The sequence below is a fragment of the Silurus aristotelis genome (assembly GCF_946808225.1).
Source record: "Silurus aristotelis genome assembly, chromosome: 2".
Taxonomy (NCBI): Eukaryota; Metazoa; Chordata; class Actinopteri; order Siluriformes; family Siluridae; genus Silurus; species Silurus aristotelis.
The window spans coordinates 34,316,158-34,341,638 of record NC_139575.1 but is presented as its reverse complement, the minus strand read 5'-3'; the positions used below and the strand labels follow the sequence as shown (position 1 = coordinate 34,341,638).

The 25,481-nt window shown below is 37.7% G+C and overlaps 4 protein-coding genes across 10 annotated transcripts in view; 1 reads left to right on the top strand and 3 right to left on the bottom strand.

Moving 5' to 3' along the window:
- Positions 1-932: 932 nt before the first annotated feature.
- LOC310716189 (target of Myb1 membrane trafficking protein) lies at positions 933-25,424 on the top strand. Of its 7 annotated transcripts, none has more exons than XR_014530526.1 (18): positions 956-1,160; positions 4,161-4,245; positions 4,356-4,434; positions 5,666-5,815; positions 5,960-6,094; positions 6,849-6,980; positions 7,188-7,304; positions 7,719-7,852; positions 8,092-8,134; positions 8,365-8,482; positions 8,623-8,689; positions 9,170-9,245; positions 9,981-10,049; positions 11,196-11,255; positions 13,964-14,003; positions 14,121-14,282; positions 23,867-24,069; positions 25,333-25,424. XR_014530526.1 is itself a non-coding variant. In XM_083523177.1 (17 exons), the coding sequence occupies exons 2-17, from the start codon at positions 1,109-1,111 to the stop codon at positions 14,258-14,260; spliced, it is 1,497 nt and encodes a 498-aa protein (XP_083379303.1). In that variant the 5' UTR covers positions 933-1,017; positions 1,102-1,108; the 3' UTR covers positions 14,261-16,262. The 7 variants fall into 7 exon arrangements, 4 of the variants coding, with proteins under 4 accessions (XP_083379303.1, XP_083379302.1, XP_083379301.1 ...); XR_014530527.1 differs by lacking the exon at positions 25,333-25,424 and adding an exon at positions 24,253-24,429; XR_014530528.1 differs by lacking the exon at positions 25,333-25,424 and adding an exon at positions 24,253-24,429 and having other exon boundaries at positions 23,867-24,078.
- Positions 3,590-25,481, bottom strand: part of ap1m2 (adaptor related protein complex 1 subunit mu 2) — a 223,707-nt gene continuing 201,815 nt past the window's right edge. Inside the window, exon 13 of the transcript XR_014530554.1 lies at positions 3,590-3,604. The gene's annotated coding sequence lies outside the window, so the exon portion shown is untranslated. The remainder of the gene's footprint in view (positions 3,605-25,481) is intronic.
- Positions 16,585-19,895, bottom strand: LOC310716368 (heme oxygenase-like). The gene is made up of 7 exons (XM_083523549.1): positions 18,455-19,895; positions 18,293-18,347; positions 18,100-18,211; positions 17,757-17,972; positions 17,388-17,660; positions 17,171-17,258; positions 16,585-17,080 (listed from the first exon to the last, which is right to left on the bottom strand). The coding sequence occupies exons 2-7, from the start codon at positions 18,343-18,345 to the stop codon at positions 16,959-16,961; spliced, it is 864 nt and encodes a 287-aa protein (XP_083379675.1). The 5' UTR covers positions 18,346-18,347; positions 18,455-19,895; the 3' UTR covers positions 16,585-16,958.
- On the bottom strand, positions 21,581-23,870 carry LOC310716364 (heme oxygenase-like). The gene is made up of 7 exons (XM_083523536.1): positions 23,725-23,870; positions 23,486-23,542; positions 23,192-23,303; positions 22,828-23,043; positions 22,413-22,685; positions 22,205-22,292; positions 21,581-22,111 (listed from the first exon to the last, which is right to left on the bottom strand). The coding sequence occupies exons 2-7, from the start codon at positions 23,536-23,538 to the stop codon at positions 21,990-21,992; spliced, it is 864 nt and encodes a 287-aa protein (XP_083379662.1). The 5' UTR covers positions 23,539-23,542; positions 23,725-23,870; the 3' UTR covers positions 21,581-21,989.

Below are 25,481 nucleotides of genomic sequence, written 5' to 3'. Positions count from 1 at the left end.
GAAAAACTCCCTTATGAGGAAGAAACCTTGGGAGGAACCAGATTTAAAAGGGGAACCCATCCTCATTTGGGTGACATCAAAAGTGTGATTATAAATCTTTAAACAATACAGAACACTGGAGAGTGAGAACTAACATGAGCACTGAAGTGTAAGATTATGAGTAATGATCTTTCTACAGTCATTTATAGTTATTGTGGTTATAAAACTAGGAGCTACTGAGCAACTCATAAAATAGCTCAACATGTGCAGAGGAAGGACATGGGGTATATGGGTAGATACTTGCTGAGGATGGAGCCACCAGGCAGAAAGAAAAAAGAAAAACCAGGGAGGAGGTTCATGGATGTGGTAGTTAGTTTGAAAGAGGCATATGTAGAGGACAGGTTGGTATGGAGACAGATTATCTGCTGTTGCAGCCCCTAATGGGCATAGCGGAAAAAAAAAAAAAAATAAAAAAAATAATAATAATAATAATAATAATAATAATAAGAAGAAGAAGAAGAGGAAGAAGAAGAAGAAGAAGAGAAAATCGTGATGATTCAAATATTGGGACATTCAAAATGTGTTTCAAGCCTTCAACAGTGCATGGAGCAAGACTTATCTTTATGTAAAAAGCTGCAAGTTTATTCACAAAGACTTTAGAAAAGAGGGTATTCTATACTAAGTCACTTCATCTATCTGTGTACATCTGGCTGATGGAATTGACACTTTTTATTTTTTTTTTGCCTAGAAGTGTAAATCTGTTATTAATTTATTTACTTTTTGCCTAGAAGTGTAAGTGTAATCTTTTTCTGAAACGCTATTTTGTCTAAATTGCAACGCAAATAAACTGAAGTTGCATGAAGACCTTTAGGCTGTTACACTTCCTACACTGATTCTCTCCTTCACGTGACCGCGCGTTCGCGATTCAGTTCAGTGCGTGCGCGGGCGCGTTGTTCCGAGCGTGCGCGCGCGCTCGCGTTGTTCTGTGGCGTGCGTGCGCGCGCGCGCGGGCGTTTACTTACAGCACTGTTCAATCCTGTAGCGATGAACTGCGGAACCCACGTAGAAAAAAAGCCCAATATGCCAAACGCGTGTATATAATTTTGTTTTGTGATCTTTTAGAGTGAAAATGGATTTTCTCACCGGGAACCCGTTTTCCTCTCCGGTGGGCCAGCGTATCCGTGAGTAAACTCCTTATTGTTTTTATAACATATTTTACTTCCTGCAATTGAATTGTCGGTTTATTACAACCAGAGAACGTAAACAAGCTTCCTCGTGACATTCTTTTTGCTCTGTTTCATAAGTACATGTTTATATTTATTACTGGTTAGTTTAGTTTTACTTAAAATTTATTTCTATATATATATATATTTTATATATATTTTTAAGTTACTGATGAGTCGACAAGATGAAAGTTGTCTCTGGCAGAACAGATGTTTTGCACCACTGTATATTATTGACTGTATATTAGTGCTGTAGTTTACAATCATCTCTGTGAAACACTAACATTTAAAGGTTTTCTGGTCTTTTTTTTTTTATTTGTCTTGCTAATGGGTGTGTTTTTGGTTATATTTTTATAATTGGGGAACTGAAAACACTGCTTTTTATATGTTAGGCAGGTTTATATAAAGAATTGGACACTTGCATGTGCTTTATAATGTGCTTGAGAAACTAAAAATGTGCTCCATTTTTACTTTTTTGTCTGTTTTTTCGACTGACACTGGAGACTCCTTCCAAAATGATGTATATATTCCAATAATTACATGTACGGTGTGTTGAACCGATTCCCTTTCAACACATGCTTGTGGTGGACCCCCGAAAAGTTTACAAGGCTCAACATTTTGTGAGCTCTCACCTGTGTGTAGATGAGCGACAGATCGGTACATCATGGATGAGCTCAAGCCGTGGTAGAACAAACATTTACTTATAACCTGAGAGCTCTTGCCTACTCATATCACATCCAGTGCTGGTTTTTGGTCCTGATATTTGCGTGTAGAGTACAGGTAGAGATTTCGGAATCCTGGTTCAGTTCACGAGTCCGTTATTGTTTTATCCCGAATCACACTGGAGGCAATAAAAAAACATGCTTTCATTCATGCCAAATTCATGCCAGTTGGCAATATAATGAATCGTATCCATCTAATGGTGCCAACATGGTGCAAGAAGCATCTGGGTCAGCTCAGGTTAGTGATGTTCTCCCATGACAGGGTTTGCTCTGAGTTCTACAGATTCCTCCAAAAAACAAGATCCCTGGCGACTCCAAATCATCACGAGCTGTGAATGTGTGCGTGTGCAAGCGACCGTGTCCAATCATTTATGGGCTAAAAGAACATTGACTATGACACAAATGCTCCAGATGAGCATGTAGTATATTCTGACCGAATCCCTAGCCAATATGTGTATTTATTTAACGTCATTTCATAGAATTTCTTTTTACATTTTTTCGTCTGTGTTGTTTAAAGGTCCTATATCCTACTTGTGATTTAAATGTGCCTTGTGTGACTCACTCACTTCTTCAGTATGGTAATTTGCTCCATGAGCTCGTAGAGTTATTCAAACGAGTGTTTTGCGTGATGTGAACAAACTCAGTGTTTTTCATCGGTGTGAAAGGAGGATGTTTTTGTTACCTCCCAGCTGAAGAAACCACTTTAGGATTTAGGTCTAAATCAGTCTACCCATCTTTTCTTCATTCACAACGTGCACATTAAGAACAGAGGCATTTTTTTAAATATATATACGACAATTGGTTGAAAGGATTATTAACCAGACTGGAATATTGACTTATCCTAATTGTTTCCATATGTGATTTTTAACTTCCTGCATTTGTTGGTTGCTTGTGACAGACTGGATGCTCATTTCAGATCTGTTTAAAAGGAAATTACTACATTGTTTTTGAACTGTGGACATATAGGAAAGAGTTGAGCACTCCTGTGCTAAAGGTTGTTTTAGCAATAAACACTTTATTGAAGAGGGCGATATCTTTTTCAGATCCAGAGTTCACTTTTGTTGTATGCACTGGATTGTCTCAACAATTGTTTTTATTTATATATTTATAAAATATTTTGTATGTATGTATGTATGTATATAGTGTGTGTGTGTGTGTGTGTGTGTATAATCTTATAAGTCTCTTAAAATAAACAAGTAATTTGTTTGTTTTAAAAAAAATCAATTTTATTGCTGAAATTGCATACAAGAATATAAAAAACAAATATATAAATACAAAAAATATAAAAAAAATTATTTTCAAAACAAAACAAAAAAAAGGTAAATGCAGTGTATGTTTTTTTCAGTTTCATTCTGAAATGATCCCAAAATTTGTAAACTTTAGTTCAGTACTGCTATTAGATTAAAGGTCATTCTCAATCTGTTTCTCACACACCCTTCCCACTGTTCACACCGATGTCAGAAATGCTCGGAGCTGCTCAGGGAGACCGTGTACACGGCCAGCTGAGAGTCACATGAAAATACTGAGCGAGAAGAAGGGCTTAAGTGAATTAGAAAGACTCGCACGTTAGAGGTTTCGTCTGGGAGGAACTTGTGCGAATGAAAGATCACATGAGCGCTCATACAAACTTCCACCATCAACAGCTGTCTGGTAATCGGTCAGGGGTTGAACTGAAATATCTGATAAGAAGCTGTCCTAAAACCAGAAATACAAATAAGGTGTTTGTTTAAATGAATTGTTCCAGCAGCTGTCATGTAATTACCCATCCCCAACACGTTAACAGAAAAGTTCCACAATGCATTTGATTTCTATAGGGTCCCGTTTGTGGTTGGGGGTCGGCGTTCTTAATGCACTGAACAGATTTTTCACTTGTAAAAAAAAAATTTCAAACGCTTGAACGTTTGTAGGCGTAGAAATTAGTATCGAGAGGGACCCTTTCTGTGGTATGTGACTGTAGGAGTGTTTCTCTGTAATTTGAAGCCATTTCTGAGAACTTGTTCGTTTTAATATACATCAATACTAAACACTTGTTTAACTGACAGTGATTTGTGTATGCTTAAATAAAAGCTCAGCCCTGCGTTCATCTTTAGAGTCTTGTATGTGCACCAGACTCACAAGCTCAGGTTTATTTTACTTTTCATGGATGCTAGTCATAATAAAAGAAGTGTGACTGATAAATAGAAAACACCTTAGGTCCGATTTGTTCAGCTGTGACTTTGTTTGTGTGTTTGTGCAGAGAAAGCTACTAAAGGCTCCCTAGAGGGCGAGGACTGGGGCATGAACATGGAAATCTGTGACATCATAAACGAGACAGACGATGGGTAGGACACCATTTAAACACAGTTCATTCATTCTTATTCATTCGTTTTCTTCTTGTCGTGTTCAGTATGGTGTTTAACTGCAGACTTTGCACTAATTCACATCCTTACAGACCCAAAGTTGCGACGAGAGCCCTGAAAAAGAAAATCGTGGGAAATAAAAATTTCAGAGAAGTTATGCTGGCACTGACTGTAAGTACTTCTTTCCTTTCTCTTTCCTTTTGTTCCTCAACAGGTTTGTATGCGTACGCTCATTTCTAAATTCACCGAATAATTGTTCATCTTTCATCATTCACGTTTTTATGTTTTATATTTAGTAATTTAATAAAGCATTATATCATGTTTATTCATATTTAATACTATATGTCACCGCTGTGGCCCGGGTTCGATCCCCGGTCAGGGAACCAACTCCAGCCAGTCTTAGTGCCGGTCCCAAGCTTGGATAAATGGGGAGGGTTGCGTTAGGATGGGCATCCAGCATAAAAACATCAAACATGTGGATGATCTGCTGTGGCATCATGACATATAGTATTAGTAATACTATATATCATGATGTGCTTTTTCCTAATAGATGATATTTCATTGTGTTAATGTGTTTTTAATGTATATTACTTAAATAATATACTAATAGGTCTGGGGTTCAAGCCCCGGTATCGGCTAGCTGCCACTCTTGGGCCCTTGAGCAAGGCCCTTAACCCTCTGTGCTCCGGGGGTCCCTTACGAGGGAAATATCAAGGTCCGTGACATGGGGCCGCCTTCCCGTGGGCTCACCACCTGCAGGAGGGACCGTAAGGGACGGTGCTGTGAGGATTGGGCGGCAGTCGAAGGCAGCTTAGACTGCTGCCCCCGCGACCCGAATTACGGATAAGTGGGAGAAAATGAATGAATGAATGAATGAAAATATACTAATACTAATAAAGTTTTACTACAGACAGAATGGATGGATACTTTGTTACTGCTTTGCTTTTTTTTTTTTTTTTTTTACACAAACATGTTAATAATAACTGTTATATTCTGGGTTTCCACAGAGTCGTAAAAAGTTTCACATTTGAAAATCAAAATTTTAGGGCTTAATAAATCTTAAATTCGCTCTTCTAGCTCTTAAATCATATTAGTCTTATTTTTCTATTGTAATGCTTGTGTTTTTTATTTGTTTGTTTATTTCCTTGGCGTTGCAGTTCTTTCTTTGCCTAATCCAAATGTAATTTGCTGTATTACAACTCCAAATATGGCCAACATGCAATAGTCAATTATCTTTCTGTTATAGTGCAAATCTCTCTTGGATCGTACCACAGACGTAAAACAGATTAAATTTTTCAGCAATGGAGAAGTGCAAGTTTAGTGCTTCTTGGCTTGGAAAAAAAATAAATGCCTTTATGCCTCTGACGTTTCACATCATCTGTTTTTTCCCACTTTTGTCCAGGTTCTTGAGACTTGCGTGAAGAACTGCGGTCATCGTTTTCACGTCCACGTGTGCACCCGTGACTTCGTCGAGGGAGTGCTGGTCCGAACCATTCTCCCCAAAAACAATCCCCCTATGGTCTTACATGATCGAGTCTTAAGCCTCATTCAGGTTTGTTCCACATTTTAGCGAAACACAATGGCGCATTATATTTGTAACTGGCTGATTATAGGACTTTAACATTGACCCAATAGGATTTTGCCCAAATGATTTCGAATAAATATCACTTGTTCGGTCATATTTTCACTTTCTTAGGCATGGGCCGATGCTTTCCGCAACGTTGCGTCACTGTCTGGTGTGGTGTGTGTTTATGACGATTTGAGGAAGAGAGGCCTGGAGTTTCCTATGACTGATTTGGACGCTTTATCACCCATACACACCCCCATCAGGGTAAATCCCCACTGTGTGTTTATTCTTCCCTGGACTTTATCCTACTACAGGACACTGTCTTTACAGAATACACATTTCAACAAAAGAAAGTGAACACCACCATTCTGAGATTCCTATAAAGCAGAGAATGCAAAATAAATGCAAAATGTATCCAGCAGATTACAGCAACCTGTCATCATAGAAGTAGAGAAAATATATGGGTTTTTTTGGAATTGATTTAAGCACAGTAATGAATTTCTCTTTAACTCGAGGTCTACTACCATAAAATAATGATCAGAGATGCTTGATTATATAATCTGGTGTTGATAACAAATGTGATAGAAGTGGAAAAAATTGTTTTAGCCACACCCCCTTGTTTTAACGATTGTTTGAATCCTCACACTTTCTACGTTTTACAGTATGCAAAAGTTTAAGTATTACAGGCGTGTCAGTCTTCAGTGTCTAAACACATTTCAGTTTTAATGTCCTTTTACACATTACATTCCCCACCACAACTCCCTTTCCCTTTTCCACCTTACTTTGCCTTGTGCCAGGCTTCAGCGTTAACAACCTGTGGGATAAAAGTCACATCAGCTACCTTCACTTATATCACAATAGAATAGTTTTTAAATAATTTAGCTTAACACAATGCAATCAGTCTACTGTAGAACAAAAACATCTTATTCAATCTAGCCATGTGGAACAGATCTGATGTGTACTTTGGTCTGTGTTATTGAGAGAGATAAATCTCTTTGTTTTATGGCCTCTCTCTCAGAGCACTCCGGAAAACAATACACCTGCCCCACCTGCTGCAGAACCCACAACACACACTCCCAATGAGGCAGGGACTCACACTGCAGATATCCCCCAGACGAATGGGACACCTGCACAGATCTCACCTGAACAGGTACAACTATAAATAATGTCCTATGTGTAATAACGTCTGCTTTATATCTGTTATTAATGATTGCAGATTTTGACCTGTAGTAAAGAGAGTGTGTGTGTCTGTGTGTGTGTGTCTGTGTGTGTGTCTGTGTGTGTCTGTGTGTCTGTGTGTGTCTGTGTGTGTCTGTGTGTGTGTGTGTGTGTGTGTGTGTGTTTGTGTGTGTCTCAGAAACAGAAGCTAAGAGCAGATTTGGATCTGGTGAAAGGAAACTTGAGTGTAATGACCGAGATGCTGAACCAGCTTAGACCAGGAGAGAGCTCACCTTCAGACACAGAGCTACTTCAGGTATCTTTCCCTCACTCATCTACTAGATCATTAGCTTAATCCCTAATCACTTTCTCACTCAACTCACATCCCAAATAAAAAAATGAAATTAAAAACCCTTCGAATACTCGTCTTTTTATTTTTCAGTTTGTCTATCCTCACAATTTCATACTCACTCACTTCAATACTCATCACCTCGGTCACTTCTACTTCTATTAGACTACTTTAGTCACTTATCCACTTTATTACCTGCTCATTTCCAATCTATTTCTATTCTCTCAAACCCTCGTCTTCCTCACGATTTTGCTTTTTGAGTTCCCCGACCTCACCTTCGTCATCACACCCCAGTCATTCAGTCTCTGTGATGATAAATAATCGACTTATATAGCAGACATTAACTTCTTTTCTTTCTCTTTCTCAAATGTGTGTGAGCAGCAGTTGTCCTCCGTGTGTAAGGATATGCAGAAGCGAGTAGTCGAGCTCATCCCTAGTCTGTGTGATGAAGAGCTGATTGGAGAATTGCTCATTATCAACGATGATCTCAACAATGCTTTCATACGATATGAGAGGTACTGCATTGATAATTGGTCAATTTCCTTACTTTATTCACTTATTTCTTGCAATGGGGCTATATTGCCTGGCAAAACACAATTTGAGATCCAGCTGTAGAGAAAGTGTGACTCAAAAAAGTGTTTGTTGGAATCATTTTTTTTCCCCTAATACTTTCTCATTGTGTTGAAAATTGAAAAATGTCATATCTGTCTAATAAATCAGTTTATCAGTATTTATTTATAATTTTTTTTTAAAGGTTTGAAAGGCTGAGCACGGTCCAAAGACCACCGACAGAACAAGTACATTTATATTTAAAATCTATAGTTCAATGTAAAGATTCTGTAATGCTCATTAATTAATAATTAATTAATTATTTAAATTTAATAATTGATTCATTCATTATTAAAAACGTATAAAATAGTCACGTATTTGGTATAATTATAATCTCAAATAAAACATTGATCATTAATGGCAGTAATTTATGTAGTATGTTTTATTAAATTCTGATGTTTATTTTTCTATATTAAAGCAGGCGGCAGGAAATCTTATAGACCTTAGTACCGCTTTAGCACCAGTCATTCCGATGGTAAATCCACCCGTCAATGAGCCTGTGGCCCAGCCTACATCTAATCCCATAACGAGTGCAGGTCTGTTGCTTCTGTACAATTAATTTTACAATCGTTCACAATGGATGATTCTTTTCTTTTCAGTATTGTCATCATTCTCTCTTATATACTCATTGTCTCGATGTGTTATATTCTGTCTATCCCATCTTTCCTCGCTGCAGGAGATGATGATGAATTTGATATGTTTGCCCAGACGAGAGGAAGCTCACTGGCTGAGCAGAGAAAGAGGTAAGCATTCAAATACAGTCATCCACCTCACATCAGTCCCGGCCTAGTATTGCATTTCTGCTGGGATTAGGATGAAACCTTTGACATTGAGTTGAACTATGCGTAGTAGAGTTGAGAATATAATGAACTGTAGTATTACAGGAAAGCTGCATTTCAGTTCAAGAGGAACTGGTTTTAAGAAAAAGGATCTTATTGTGAAGTTTATTTGTTATAGCAATAGCTTCTACAATGTGAATTATTTCTATTGAATAAAAAACAAAATGCATCTATATAATTATAAAATGCTCTTAGAATTTTTGGAAATTATGATAATGCTATTGAATCAGGCTCATGTGATCAGCTTTTTTTATTTGTAAATATTAAATTCCAGCTTGCCTGGATATCAAATATTTGCTGCTAGAATTGAGGTGTGCACAGTAATCAAATTTGGGTTTGTGTGTTTGTTTGTGCACCTGCATTCTCAACTGTGTTTGTGTGTAGTGTTCGATACGAGGACCCTGGCGCAGTAGAGGGCTTAGCCGAAGCACTAGACACTCGGCTCCAGGTCACAGCAGGGGTTGGTATAAATAATTGTAAAGTTTTTAATTAATGTATTATATAATACACACTTTTTTTTGTAAATGCTACACAATTAGATGCTTGGTGAGAACATATTAAACCTTTCCTTTACGAAGTCATAGAACTCCTTTTCTAGTCTGTGGCAGTGGCAGTAGAAATGAGTGTTTGAAGAATACATCGAATTTTGACGTGTCAGTTTTACTATAAGATGATGTTCTTGAGCCATGCTGACATTCCTCTCATAATTGAATTCGAAAATAAGTTTCCATGCATGATGCAATAGGTGCTCAATTGCTACTCAGTTTTATATCTTTGTATAAACTTAGGTTTTTAATAATCAGACAAGTGTGAAATCCATTCTGTTGAATGCAGACATTTGTCAAAAAGGCATTTCTGAAAGCTCAGTACAAATGTTAAGATGAAAGCAAAGCCAATTGAGCGCTTAGAGACATGAAATCAAAATTACAGTTAATTTTCAGAAGAAGCTGCTTCAGTGAATACAAAAACATGACCTTGTTACATTCGAATGCATTTAGTTGCATTATGTATTATCTACTAGGCAAAGTCTATCGACGTTTCGTGTTTGACAAAACACATTTTATAAGTAACTGTCGTTGAATAAATACGGCATTTATAGATTCGTTTTTTGTTTATTCTATTGCTTGCTTTATTGACCAACCAACAGCTTTTTAGTGTTACACTAACATACTAACCCAGTGTCTGTGTGTGCCAGCGTGAGTGTGTGAAGAATGAGGCAAGTAACTGGATTCTTCATTCACAGTGGCTTTACAGTGAGGAACTGGTGGGTTCCAACTATGATAAGATCTTGGGTGCATGCTCTCTTTATACACTGTATAGCCAACAGTATGTGGACACCTGACCATCTCATCACACTTATATGTGGTTTCCCAAAAAGGTTTTATAGAATGTCTCTGTATGCTGTTGAATTATAATCTTATTTCATCAGAACTAAGAGATCAAGCCATATCTGCTCCAGCAATGCCACTGTGTACCAAGTGAGTTGCAGGAAAGCAATATTTTGGCCTAAACTTAGCTTCAAACTTATACCCTCTGGAATGCTGTTGCACTCCATGAAACCCTGCATGACATCAAGTGCATGATCTTATTGTAATCTCCATAGCCATGCTCCAAAATCTAGTGGAAAGCCTTCACAGAAAAGTGGAGGTTAATATAACAGCATACAGGGACTAAATTTAAAATAGGAAGTTTAACAAACACACCTGAGTGTTGTGGCCAGTTGTCCACATTAACCATTGGCCATAAACCATTTAGCTATATGTTGGCTATCTATATAAATATTATCACCTTGAGATCTTCTGCGATTGATCCTACGCTCGTATGAATACTCAGATCTGTTGTAGAATGATGGAATCAAGTACTACGTAATTAAAATTGCTATAGTTTGGGAGTCATTATTTTTATAATGTTCGACAGAATATAATGAAAGGACTAAATCAACAGTGTCTCATGAGTTAACCCTGAATAGAAAGTGGAACAAACTAATTTGGGGGGAAAAGTGGAAAGATTTGTGTGAGGGTTTTTTTTTTTTTTTATTCACACGTGCTCTTTTTTGGCCAATCACGTGCTTTTATGTAAATTATTAAGCTAAAATCAGCTCATCAAAACAGAGAGTAGCAAAAGGGTTAGAATAATCCGAAAGGAGCAAGATTTCATGGAAGGTGATTCCGATTATGCATGATTGTTTTCCTGATTGCATGCCGGTGCAGTGATGAATCAGTGTTCCTGATTTATGTGAAATCATGTTATTTCTCTGAAAGTCATGACTTGCACAGTTCTTGGTCTGTTAATGATCTATATTTGGTTTGATCATGATTTGTCACACAAACAATATTGAAATATAAAATGGATAATACATTTCATCAAAGATCCCACTGTATAATTGTGTTTGGATGGGTTTTTTCTTCAGGTACCAGCACCACAGAATGCTGTTATGGATGACATTGAGAAGTGGTTATCTGCAGAAACGGTAATTCTGAACCTTGCTTTTTCTTATATGCATGAATTACAGTTAAACACTCCATGAAGTGAATCTCTTGAATAGTCAGCAGCACTGACAATCTCTTGAACTCTCTTTAACTTCCCAGTGGTGGCACCAGCATAGTACAACTCATTAAATCCTCTCTGATTATACACACTGCAGGTCATTATTATTAAAATCACAGCCTAGCCTCAGGCAATCAAATGAGCTCCTGCCAAAGATGATCAATTAAAAAGGCTTGTAACTTTTTGAAATTGTGCTAATTCCATGTCAGAGACCTGATTACCGGATAAAATAAAATAAAAATAAATATCGGAACACACTAAATCAAACTCAAATCTGTCAGAAGTACACCCACATAGACGGATATCGGTGGCAGGTACACTTTATCCTAGGGCACCAAATAAGTGCAAAAGTTTACATCCCCTTAGGGCAAAATGAAAAGCAAGGAATTTGGTTAAATGGCAGCCAATAACATGCGTTGTGTTTTCTATATCACCCCTCATACCCAGCACACCTGCTAATAGCAGACACAACCTTCTTTCTTGCATAACTGCTCAGATTACTTGGCCTAAGTAATAAACTTATGATAGTTAAATGTATAGGCACTAAACTTATAGGCACTTCATTGGTCAATTGTACAAGGATTGTGAATAAGACAATACACTGCCAGTCTGCAACTTGTGTACCAAGTAAAATCCATGAGCCTGGAAGCAGCTCAAACACCACTTACTGTTTCAGACATTTGAAGGTTATTCACAGAATAGTTCAAAGTTTAAAAGAAAGCTCTGAAAGTTGGCTAGCGCTAAGAAAGAGAGGGATGGTTCAGCAACTCAAGTGCGCCTCACTCAGCTGTTGGTAACAGAGATGTTTTAAAGACAGTAATCCTACTGCAAGGACAGTAAGAGGCATAAAGAAATATCAGACAAAATAATTAAATTGATATGCCTTGATCATCAGCCGCTGTCTATTGTGGAAGACGAAGGGTTCCGGGTCGTACTTGGGTTGACATTACACCAGTGTTCTTAAAGTGTGGGGCACGCCTCTCTAGTGGGGGAAAAAATACATCACAAGTGGGGTGCAATAACGGCAGGATTTATATATGAGAAAAATTTATTTAATTACTTTTTTTTTTTTTGGTGTTCTACATTATTTTTAATAGAGAGAATCATAAATGAAGATTCAAATTCATACACTCAAGGCAAATTAAAGGTTATTAATGCAAGTACATTTAAACATTAGTAAGGGTACGTAAGACAACAACACATTAATTTTTTCTATTTTGAAACTTAATGCTATTTGAACACATAGATAGAGAAATAGATCAATTGAAAGCTTCAAATAGCCCTAAAAAGAAAAAAATCGGTGATCGGCATCGTTATTGGTATACCAAAAATCCTGATGGGAGCACCCATATATTTATCTCTGTAAAGCAGGGTTTTTTTTAAATTAATTAATTTTTTTTTTTTTCGGACAATGTCATTATTTGAAATGCTCTATAAATAAAACTGAATTGAATTGATGTAGTTTGTTGGCGCCATCTGGAGATCCTAAAATAGAATGCAAGCTGGAGATATCTATCATAGCTTATGTTCATTACCACAAAAAATATATAATATAAATAACAATAATACATATAAATACTTTTACAGCTTTATCAGATTAGTGTAATCATTGTATTTGTAAGTCTTGCTGTATGTATATTTAAACCTTAAGTGGGCGTGGTGTAAATTTGGAAATATTTGTTAATTCAGTTCATAATGGTTCTACGAATGTGCGTGGGAATTTTTATTTCTTTTAACATGTTTGTGAATAATTTTATCAAAACTTGTTAGTCGTATTTAAACCATCAAGACCCTAACCAGGCAGTTACTGAAGATCATGTGAATGCATTGCCACAGCACAGTAAACAATGACCACTCGCTCATGCCTGTACAAAACTAAAAAAAAAAACTCCTTCTTGTGTGACTCTTTAAAGGATTTAAGTTTAGTCTTAACCAAATGCCCTGTGAACACAAAAAGACACAATCTGTTTATCCAGAATAAATTATTCTGAATGTTTAGTACAAGTCAAGTCAAGTTTATTTGTATAGCGTTATTCACAACAGACATCGTCTCAAAGCAGCTTTACAGAAAACAACAGTGAAGGTGAATGGTGTGCGTTTGTCCCTGATGAGCAAGCCGTGGCGACAGTGGCAAGGAAAAACTCCCTTAGATGATATGAGGAAGAAACCTTGAGAGGAACCAGACTCAAAGGGGAACCCATCCTCATATGGGTGACATCAAGAGTTTGATCATAAATCTTTCAACAATACAGAACAATTTGTGATCATCATAGATCCAGCATCAGCTTCTCCATGCCAGGGCCTTTAAACACTCGGCATCTACTTGTCCATGATCATCCATAGGTCCATAATCTTCACGAGGTGGGAGGTGACTGGAGCTGGCCAAACCTCAGGATGCCTCGGGATGGGGAGAGAAAGAGAAGCAGTGGAGAGGAATTAGCGTAGCTGCTGTTCATGATATTAACAGCACAAGTTGATAATGTGCATGTGATCATATAAAGTGTTACAAGTGTTAAAAAGACTAATCACAGCCACAGACTGTTCACTTACAGAAAACTAATTCATGTTAAAAAACCAAAGTGATTTCTTGAGATTTTAAATGTTTACACACCAAATGCCTTATTTTTTCAGTATGATGATTATGATGATGAAGAAGGTGTTACCAGTGAAGGTGAGCGCTCTCTCTCTCTCTTTCTCTCTCTCTCTCTCTCTCTCTCTCTCTCTCTACTGCTTCCACTTGATTTTTCGTTGATCTTTCGCTAACCGAATCTCGGTCTCTTCCTCACAGAGTTTGACAAGTTTTTAGCACAGAGAGCAAAAGCAGTGGAACACCTTCCTTCTGTAGAGAAAAACTCCTCAACCCCCGCCAACTCTCAACAATCAGCACAGAAACAAGAAAGCGCTCAGGATCAGCTCTTCACCCTCTAACGCATTAAAGTCAGCGAATGAAGTACGTAGAAGCAGGTAGCCAAAAATGCACTGCTTAGAAGTAGCTCATTTCACCTCACTGCTTTTTAGCCGTTTGTACAGAACTGCAGAACTGCATTGTGGCCTTTCATTAAACGCTATAGTTTATAGTTAATTACTTAATAACTGATCATTTTGTAAGAAAGCACAAGCTTTCTTAAGTAAAATATTTTGTCTACTAACTGTATTTTGAGCTGAATGAACAGCAGTGTCTGATGACATGTCGAGATTTATTTTGTCAAGCAAATGAATTTATTGTGATTTGTAGATTTCCAAAATCTTGTACACTATATTCTGCAATAGCCTGATTATTGCACTAGAGATTGAAATTCTGTGCGAATATTTAAAGAACCTAATGTAATATCAATGTTGTTCTAACAACAAGAAGTACCTCATAACATGTAATGTGAAGCTTGCATTAGCCAAATGTTTTTTAACTCAACTTTTCTGTTATGCATTTCCCATAGTATATTTTTAAAGAGCGTACACGTTAGGCAGAAGGTTAACAAAAACAGAACCATGCATCGCTCGTCAGCATGCATCGTTACACAAATGAATGAATGCGGAAATATGAAATTAACTCGTTCAATAGACACTATATGGACGTAAACATCAGGACACCTGACGTTTCAGGCTATATGTGGTTCTTCTTCAAAGCATTACCACAAGATTGGAGGCACACAATTTTACAGGATGACTTTGGATGTGGTAGCATTCATTTTTCACGTCACTCCAGCAAAAAATTTCCTAAAACCAGCATACCAATGCCCCTGTGCACAAAGCCAGCTACATGAATATATATATTTACATGGGTTGATTAGAAGCTCTTGAGGGCCTGATGTAGAGCTCTGACCTCAACCCTGCTGAACACCTTTAGGATGAATTGGAACACTGACTACACCCCAGGCCTCCTCACCTCTCCTACATCAGTACCTGACTTTACTAACACAAAATCTAGTGGAACACCTTCCTAGAAAAGTGGATGTTATAATAACAGCAAATAGGGGGATTATTGTGGAAGGGGATTACAAAAAGCTCATACCAATCAATACCAATGGTCAGGTGTCCTCAAAAGTTGTAGCAGATCATTTTTTTTTCCTCTCCTCAGTTTAATGGGATTTATTGTTTTTTTTTTTTTACCAAATTACTAAACTGTAACTAGGTTTTGGGTTTATTGCGTAGTCCAGCTAACTGTCTAGCCATAGATGAATTTAATATAAATGTAATATGAAATAACACTCCAATCAGAAACCATTGAAAGATGATTTCTGTTATGCAAATCACAATTTCCTAGATTTTTTTGGTGAGAGCTTTTCAACAACATTCCTACTTTCTCACACTCACAGTCTTTAATGCGTTGTCAAGGAAACGGAAAAGCAATCTGAAACTGTGACTTACACCTTCACACACAAAAACATACACTCTTACACAATCAACCCTAAATTATAGATTGACTGTATCTAAGAGGTTTAATAGATTAGTGAGTTTTTTTGATATGCTGGAGTGTGTGTGTGTGTGTGTGTGTGTGTGTGTGTGTGCGCGCGTGTGAGGGTGTGCTTGTTTAAGGCCCTTTCACACAATTAATTCTACCAAGTCTCATAATTAAGTTGTTATTGTTAATTCTACTACGGTCATATAACTAATTCTGCTTAATGTAATTACAGATCAGCAATCAGAAATATGAAGTGTAAAAAAATATCTATATGGTGACTGAAACTGTAATGCACTTGTAATTGATATGGTTAACAAATGACCTGTAAACGCAAGTGTTGTGTTTGTGTGGCGCTGTATCGCCAAATTGTAAGTAAAATTTATCATAAGATTGAGTCTGAAACAATACGAATATGACAAGAGCTAATTTAATGTTACGATTTATGTTTCATGAAGTAAACAATTTGCTGATTGTACATTTTTTTTTTTTTCATTTTCTTTAGAGTGTAGAATTGTCGAGATTATGGGGGGGGACAGGTTTTATTTGGTGTCTAAATAAATGGCTTCCCATTCCAACACAAAACAGTGGTGACGTGGGCATCTCAGAAGCTTCCTGTTATTAAATCGTTAGTGTTCGCATATGAATTCAGAGATCATAATGCTATTGAGCAATGTTCTTGACCGGAGAAATGGATGGTGCGTATGATTGCAGCATTTTGTGTTATAATAATATGCATACACAGCATTTCTGCTGAATCTTAAAAAGTCTAAAAAATAAAAAAATCTACGTTTTAGGCCTTAAATTTGCTAAGTATTAAATTCGCTGTTCTTGGACTTACATCATTTTAAAATAAAAATTCCGATGTCCATGTAACACTTCATCTAATGCTCCTTAAAATGCTCCTGCAGCACTTTCACAATTAAGTTTAGAGGTTATGTCTTCTAGGTGTTAGCAGGAAGTACAGGGGTGAGAAGGAACAGTGAGAAACATAGCAGTGACATCATTACCTCCTGGAATGCCCTGGAAACTGTACAGGTGCTGTCCTACTTTCTCTCTAATAATCTAGTGTTCTCACATAAAGTGGCTCATTTTAAACTTCCAGCTGTGTTTCAAGACGTGTGCCCTCAATAACCACGTAGAAAAAGACAATCAGCATACACACACTCACATCTGGTGTATTGGACAAATTGAGTTCAACTATAAATAAATGTTATACAGTCAAATGATTTAAAATACGTAGATTCCAATTCCGAGTGCCAGAGCTAAACACGCTCCGAGCAGCATCCTGAGCAGCTGTGAGTCGGATGTCAGCGAGGAGGTCACTGCTGATCTCTGGCTCACGCTGATATCTGAGAAAAGAGAAACCAATGAAGTATTAAAATGCTGGATAAGAGAACGATTGCAGGATTTGTGCAGTTTGTGTTGGTGTTTGTTTTTACCTGGAGTTTTGAAGTTGTGTGCTTTGCGTCTCTGCCTCTGCTCGTTCTCCTCTGAGATGTTCACAAAAGTTTGGAGTTCATCAAACACCTGCACAACAAACCGGTGTTACATTGTGTTGAAACCTACAGTATTAATCATGCAAGTGTTTAAGCAGCTTTTTCAACGGAATGTCCGACATCCTTTAAGTGAACCTGTGAAGCGAAGCAGTTTTCTAACCTGGATGTTGAACTCAAAGGCTCTGATGGCTTCCTTCAGCACGCCCTCTTTCTGTGTCTCTGTCAGCTCGATGCTGTTCATCCTGCTTCTATACAGCTGCTTGAACAGATTCGGGCTGTTGATAGCAGGAAACGAGAAGAACCCCAAGCCCTCTCCGTTCTTCAGTCCCAAAGACCTTTGTGGAACGCGGCTCAGCACCTGGCCCCCTGACAGGTCACCCAGGTAGCGAGTGTAAGCGTGAGCCACCAGGTATTCAGGATGTTTGCAACCAATCTGAGACAGATAGAAAATAAGTGTGGGTTTTGCAGTGCATTGGAAATTAGATTAATGATTTTGTAAGATGTTGCTCTATTTCCAAACGTCGCTTACCTCTCTCAACCTTTGAGTGTATCTCAGTGTAGAGGCTGGTATGAACATCTCCTCTCTCCAGTTCTGACCATAAAAGTGTTGAAGATCTCTCTTAAGTGTTTCTGCCCTGGCCAGTTCCTGAGGGAAGTAAATTGGTGCGACACTCCCGTGAGAGGCGTTCCTGTCCAGTTCCTCTTCCAAAGCTTCATAGATCTTGTACAGGGAGCACAGCAGGAGCTGAGGGAAGAGACAGGAACCAGGTGGGGGTTGGCATGTATTAAAAATATTTATATACAAGATGACAAAACGTATAAATCTAGTTTTTAAAGCAGCCGGAGATCATTTTCGAAAAGGGGTGTCTCACCTTATACTGCATCAGGGTGATGTTTCCCCTTTGGAACGCTTGCATCAACTCTGTGCTATTGGCTCGGACATGACATTCCTTAGTCACAGACTTTATCTTCTCAGATAGGTCACTAGAAACAGATACAGCTTCATGTTACCACCAGTATAAACCTCAATATTTCTATGGAGCAGCTGCCCATCATTTAATTTACCAGTCTGTAATCTGGGGCTTCTCTGTTTGTATTTTCTGCTTCTCCTCTTCCATTTCTGTGAAAAATCTAATTAGTTACAGTAAAAAAAGAGGGACAATTTATCAGGTAAGTTCTAATCGATTTTTAAAATGACTTGCTTAAAAAATAACCCCGTTTACTCACTCAATGTTTGCTTTCAGTGTAGTTTTCAGGGACCTCTCCTCTTCCTGGGACCAGATCTGCTTTGTTTGTGGAGTCGTCCTAGATGTCCCCTTTTTTTATACTTGTTCTCACTTAATCTCGCATTGCCAGGAAATAATAAAGTTCTGAGATTGCGCAGGTACGCCACATAGATGACGTAAGTCCTGGCTAATGTTGCACAAAAACGTACTCTTCATAGCGGCTGTGTTGCAATATTATCTGGACATAAGGCCAATTTGAATTAAACACAAAATCACTGCAAATCGCTTACTTGATGACTAAGCGGTAAAATGTACTGTAATAGAAAAATGATCAACAATGGTGTGAGGCAACTGTGAGTCTTCCTGTCTAACAACAAGTGGATGTGATCTTAATGATAGAATGGAGAAAAAAAACCCTGATTTTAATTACAGCTTGAATAAAAGATCAGATATCATAATAACGATGAATTATTATTCATCTTCCTGCAACAATTTGCTATACTATTTTGTTTTGATGAATTTGAGTTTTTCTGGTTAAACATGAATTTGCTGAGAAGCTCTTTTGAATTGAAATGCATTGGGAGAGGAATAAGCACTTCTGCTTACTCACTGTTAAGCTCTAACAAACAGGAAGCAGCACTCGGGGCAGAATAAACTGAGAGGGCGGTCTTATGGCTAACCATGACATGGCACTGTGACTAACCCGTGACGTGAGTAGAGCTAACCATGACACGAAACATTCCAAATGCTGAGAGAAAACAGACGGAAGATCGAGCAAGAGATCAAAACTAACCACGTGTGACTTGTAGTGCAATCAGAGGAACTTTGTTTGCTTACTTATATTGACACACCGGGGAAGAGTGCATAGTCTTGTTGTTTAAAGGCTCACAAATAAACATTGATAACAAGCTAACCGGTCCGAGACTTGATACGTTTAATTTGAACATGTAATGCTTTTGGAGAAATATGCAGCATGCTTTTTTTTATGTTAAACACTGATCTTTTTTTTGCAGGGGTACTATTATTTTGTCACAATCATTTGCTCAATGGCAATTAAAGTGTTTTTTTCCTTCTCCCTGTTCACATACCATTTGAATTTCAGAAATTTGCATAAGTGTAGTTTGCATTGGTGATTCACACCTACAGGGTCCTAAGTCAGTCCTGAACTAATCTAATCCAGGACCAATTACTGCTTTGGGATCAACAATTCCTAAATATACACCTTATCTACCAGTTGTGGCGATTTGCTAGAGGTTCTGTTGTACTGGCCCGAAAGCTCAGGGTTCAATCTAAGGTTCCTCCAAACTGTCATTTGTTGTTTTTTTTAATCAATATCTATCATGGCTGACCATCTAATCCAACTCTTCAAGAATTTCACTGTACTGTTAATGAACAATTAAAAGTTTTTCTTTCTTTGAATAAACAGTTAACAATCAAGCTGAAGAAACGTGTTTGCAAGAGCTTATTGAAATTCCTCAGATCTAAGATTACTGGCTCTATCTGCTGGTAAACCAGGGGATTGTCCACACCACCCTCACCAACGCATTGTACTATCACATGAACTGCCTTCAGTCGTACCTCCAAGAAATGGTGTAATAAAAGGATAAGAAGATAAGGTTAGATGCAGATCATGACTAAAGTGCCTCACGGCTTTATGTGTGGCCCTTTCCTACTGTACATCACATTATTGAGAACTGTCCTCCACTTGCAGGTCTTCTCTAATTGTTACTCTGTTGATGATAGTTCTGTCAGTCCTAAATTTATTTCAGCTTGGAGGAAATATCACCAAATTATAAGCCTCTTGTCAGCTCTGTTGGTAAAATATAGCCAATCAAGGTTGGATTAACATTGCTACTACCATCAATATGGATTTGGAAGATATTCTAGCACCTGGATTGGGAATTGTGTGCCCATTGGAACACCTTATTTGCTTATGAATTTAATTGTTTTCTCAGAGATTCTTGACTTTCCTGTTCCCACACCCAAGCCTAGTTTTCTGGCACTTGGATATTTTGGATGACTGCGCAGTATTCTATCGTGCACAAAGTAATTGGCTTAGAGGTAAATAGAGGTCATTCTCGCCAAGATATGTTATTAAACCTCATTGTGTTTTGTCTTCCCAACAAATTATTCTACGCTTTTTAACATCGCCTATTATGTGCGTGCCTACTTATGTGTACTCCCTATGAATTCTCTTTGAATTGACACTATAGTTTAAGGTCTTTGTAGACGTGTATTGGATCCCAAGCCTGCTTGTGTACCCTGATCGACTGCTGCCGAAGTTCAAGTGTCTGGGTGAAAGGCCCAAATATAGCCAAGTTGTTATTTGTACTCATATTGCATAAATTATTGAAAATTTTTGCCTTAAGATGTCATAAATCTCATTGGATTTTACGTGTTTTTCATTGCTACCTTGTGCTCTCTCTGACACTGTCTGTGTGTGTGTGTGCGTGTGTGTGTGTGTGCGTGTGCGTGTGCGTGTGCGTGTGCGTGTGCGTGTGCGTGTGCGTGTGTGTGTGTGTGTGTGAGAGAGAGTGAGTGTGTGAGTGAGTGAGTGAGTGAGTGAGTGAGAGAGAGAGAGAGAGAGAGAGAGCGAGCGAGCGAGAGAGAGAGACAGTTTTTGTGCTGATTCGGTTTGATTTTTTTGTTTTGTTTTTTTGCTTGTCCTTGGTAACAAGTTTTGTTCTTACCACTACTTCCTGAGTTCACTTCAATGTGTCAAAAAGAGTTTCATAGAAAAAGTCATGAAGTATAAAACAAGCTATTGTAACCCCAGAGTATTTAAAGTATTAAAGTATTTATTCTCACTTTCTTTTAACACCTTGATGCAGACACTTTTATCCAAAATAGCCTAAAGAAAAAAAAAAAAAAAAAAACCCTGACCATATTTTAAATGGTTCTTGGTAATGAGTAAAACTATTCTCTACAACTCTCCAGTCAAAATTATTGACCCATAACCATTCAGTCTACTGCTTCTGTGATTTCAAGAGCCTGTCGTTGCTCTCTTAATTAGATGTCCACTAGAAGACCACCCATTCAGGCACCTGCTAAATGGAATTACACTAATTTGTATGAGATTTCACAAGAAACGTGGTCACAGATAAAAAAAAATAAGGTCACAGAAAGAGTGTTTAAATCTTTCATGTTTTATTATTATTATTATTATTTTTTTTAAATAAGCAGAGTATGTACATTTGATGTACAATTCTTCAAAGTATTTAACATTTTACTCTCGGTACAGTATGAAATGCTGCATCCAATAAAAAACATTAGCTGGACAATACAGTATGTCTGAACAATGACTTTACTGATCCTGTCATCAATAAATCAGAAAAAATAAAACAGTAACAATATTCATTATTATACAGTGTACAAAACAACCCGATTGTAAAAAAACACTCCAGAAAAGTGCATGCTGAAATTCTTCCTGAACCACGTTTTTTTTTTTTTTTTTTTTTTTTTTTTTTTTTATACCCGTGACTTGATTTACATTTGCATACTATATACAGTATTTTACACGATATTCAGTCGTATATTTAAAACGCATACACTCCCATTCCGAGTGCCAAAGCCAAACACAATCCGAGCAGCATCCTGAACAGCTGAGAGCTGGACGTCAGTGAGGAGGTCACTGCTGATCTCTGGCTCACGCTGATATCTGAGGAAAGAGAGATAGTTGAAGTATTAAATGCTGGATAAGATAATGATTGCTGGATCTGTGAAGCTTGTGTTAGTGAAGTTTTTTTTTTACCTGGAGTCTTGACGTCCTGTGTTTTGTGTCTTTGCCTCAGCTCGTTCTTCTCTGACATGTTCAGCAACGTCTGGAGTTCTTCAAACACCTGAAAATGAACCACACACACACTGATGTTATGTCGTCTCGCAAAGATAAATCGAATAAAAACCCAACAGAATGTTTAGTATCCTTTAAGGTAATCAGTAAAGTAAAGCAGTTTTCTTACCTGGATGTTGAACTCGAAGGCTCTGACGGCTTCCTCCAGCACTCCCGCTCTCTGCATCTCTGTCAGCTCGATGCTGTTCATCCTGCTTCTGTACAGCTGCTTGAACAGATTCGGGCTGCTGACGGCGGGAAACGAGAAGAACCCCAAGCCCTCTCCGTTCTTCAGTCCCAAAGACTTCTGGGTAATACGGCCCAAAATCTGGCCCCCTGACAGGTCACCCAGGTAGCGAGTGTAAGCGTGAGCCACCAGGTATTCAGGATGCTCGCTGCCAATCTGGAACAAGAGACGAACGACATATATATTTAACTACAAAGTACCAAATTGCACCAGTGTTTATAGTGAAGGTGGAATGAGGCTACACATGTAGTACAAGCATAGTGCAGGAATAGTTATCATTCAGAGGCCCTTGTAGTACCTCTCTTAATCTCTGAGCGTATCGCAGTGTAGCAGCCGGTACGGTCATCTTCTCTCTCCAGTCTTGACCATAAAAGTGCTCCAGGTCTTTCTTGAGTGCCTCCATCCTGGCCAGTTCCTGAGGAAAGTATATTGGTGCGACACTCTCGTGAGAGGCGTTCCTGTCCAGTTCCTCTTCCAGAGCTTCATAGATCTTGTACAAGGAGCACAGCAGGAGCTGAGAAAAGAGACAGAGAGGAATAATGTTAACTGTTATGTCATATTTAAGGCGTTGTTTCAAGAACATTGTATTAAAGCATGACTGGAATCTGATTTTAAAGGTATTTGTGATGAGAGTGATGATCAGCTCCAGGAAGATGACTGACCTTATACTGATGCAGGCTGATGTTTGCTTTCTGGAAGGCCAGCATCAGTTCTGTGTTCTCAGCTCGGACGTGACTGTCTTTAGTCACAGCCTTTATCTGCTCAGACAGATCACTGTGTAGAGAGAGAGAGAGAGAGAGAGAGAAAGTGAGAGAAATCCAGTGCTGTGTTCACCTGAAATACCTTAATTACACTGTTTCTAAATGACACATAATTACACTTTCATTACACCGTTACTTCCTGTGATTTTTAACAACAACAGATTCCACCGATTATATTCTCATAGCTTTACTCACCGCTCTGTGACCTGAACCTTCTCCGTCTGTACGTTCTGCTTATCTGCTTCCATTATTCTGAGAGAAACAAATAAAAGTAGATAGTGAGAACAGATGCAGTGTATAATCTCTGCAACAAAAAAACCAAAACCTGATGGAGCATCTCATGAAGACAACATATAAGATGCGAATGTGGAGCAAAAATGTCCAACAAATTAAAAATGCATTTACAAGTCATTATTATGAAACTGTTTACTCACTCAGTATGTGAAGTTCTAGTCTTCTGTTAGAGTTGTTTTGTTTTCTATGAAGAGAAGCTCTTGGATCTGCTGTAGCTTGTGGAGTTCATTCTCCAGCTGCTGCTTTTATACTCCTTCTGTTGCTCCCTCCCTCTGTTCACAGCAGGGTGAAAACAGGAAGCGGTATTCAGGCCAGCAGAACAAAGCGAGAGGGAGGACCTACAGCTAACCCTGACTCGGCACACAGGGTGAAAGAGAAGAAGAGAAGCATTGACTTCATTGAGGGAGAGGGGGACCAGGACTAACCATGACTCAACATTCTTCAGGCTGACAATAGAATCAGAAGACTTGAATTTAACACACATGGTACACCATGTAATGCTCTTTAGTCATTATTTACATATGGCTTTGCTTGATTTTTTTTTCTCTTCATGTTAAAGGCTAGGTTCTGTTACTGATTGTAAATGTGGAGGAACTGCTAACTCATGTTTAGATCCTCTACTTGTTCTCCCTCTGCCGGCTGGATTGCACAGCAAATCATTTCTACAGTGTCTTACAGATTGCTGGGCGTTTCGCCGAGTCATAGTTCTGATTTGCACGTTATCAGGAGTGTTTAAACCACAGCTCAGCTGCCTGGGTGGAAACCAGATTCTGATTAGTACCCAAGGAAGATTTATAGAACTTGTGTAACTACTTGCATAATTAAATAAAGGCAAATTACAGGTTTATATTGTTCAGATCTGTTGTTTATATAGCAGAGGGGCCCAACCGTTTTCCTCTGAAGGGCCAAAAAATCTAACTTTGTTACTCTGTAATGTGCTAATGCCATTTTAGTTTCAATGTTTTCTTGTTTATTTAAACTTCTATAGAACAATATAAATAATCCTATTTATAGTACAAGGGTTTAATGCCTAATACAGCTATTCAGACTATAAGCTGTAGAGCCATATTCTTGTAATATCACTAATCTTTAATGAGACATAATGCTAGTAATTTATATAGTGAATTGAAAAAAAAAAAAAAATATATATATATATATATATATATATATATATATATATATATATATATATATATATATATATATAATTATTATTATTATTATTATTTATTTGAATTTACTTCTTTTTTGACTTTTTATTTCGATGTTATTTTTTTTTTTTGGCAGATTAAAAATATATATCCATATATTTATATTAAATATATATTAAATTATAAATCAAATATGTATTAGTGGCTTTCACCCTTCTCTTTTATATGGATGGCAGGCCAAATCAAAAGTCAGCGCAAGCAAACTATGGACTCCAGGCCCTAGTCCGTGTATCTCTGTTCATAATAAAAAAAGATCAAGAAAACAGTTTTGTCTAGCGAACATTCACTTACATCTAACTATAAACAGATAAAGTGGATCATATGTCAATGATAAATACAATAAAAATATACTATATTGAATATATTAATGCTACTTCAGGAAAATATCTGGTGATGATCGCAACCGTAGAACATTCTCCAATATCATAACACCCTGTTGTTTTAATACTAATGTGTTTTAATTCTTAAATTTTCATCTGTCTATCAAGCACATTCTGTGTTGCTTTGTTAGCATCCACATGTGTACTTTTCCCCCAGTGTCAACATGTTTGAGCAGTAAGGATCACATGACTAAACAAGGCACAATTCCAGGCAAAAAAATCCACTCAGTCATGGTTAGTTCTAATCCCTCCCTCTTTTTCTCTTTCTCTCCCTCTCAGTCAATGTTTCTCTTCTTCTCTTTCACC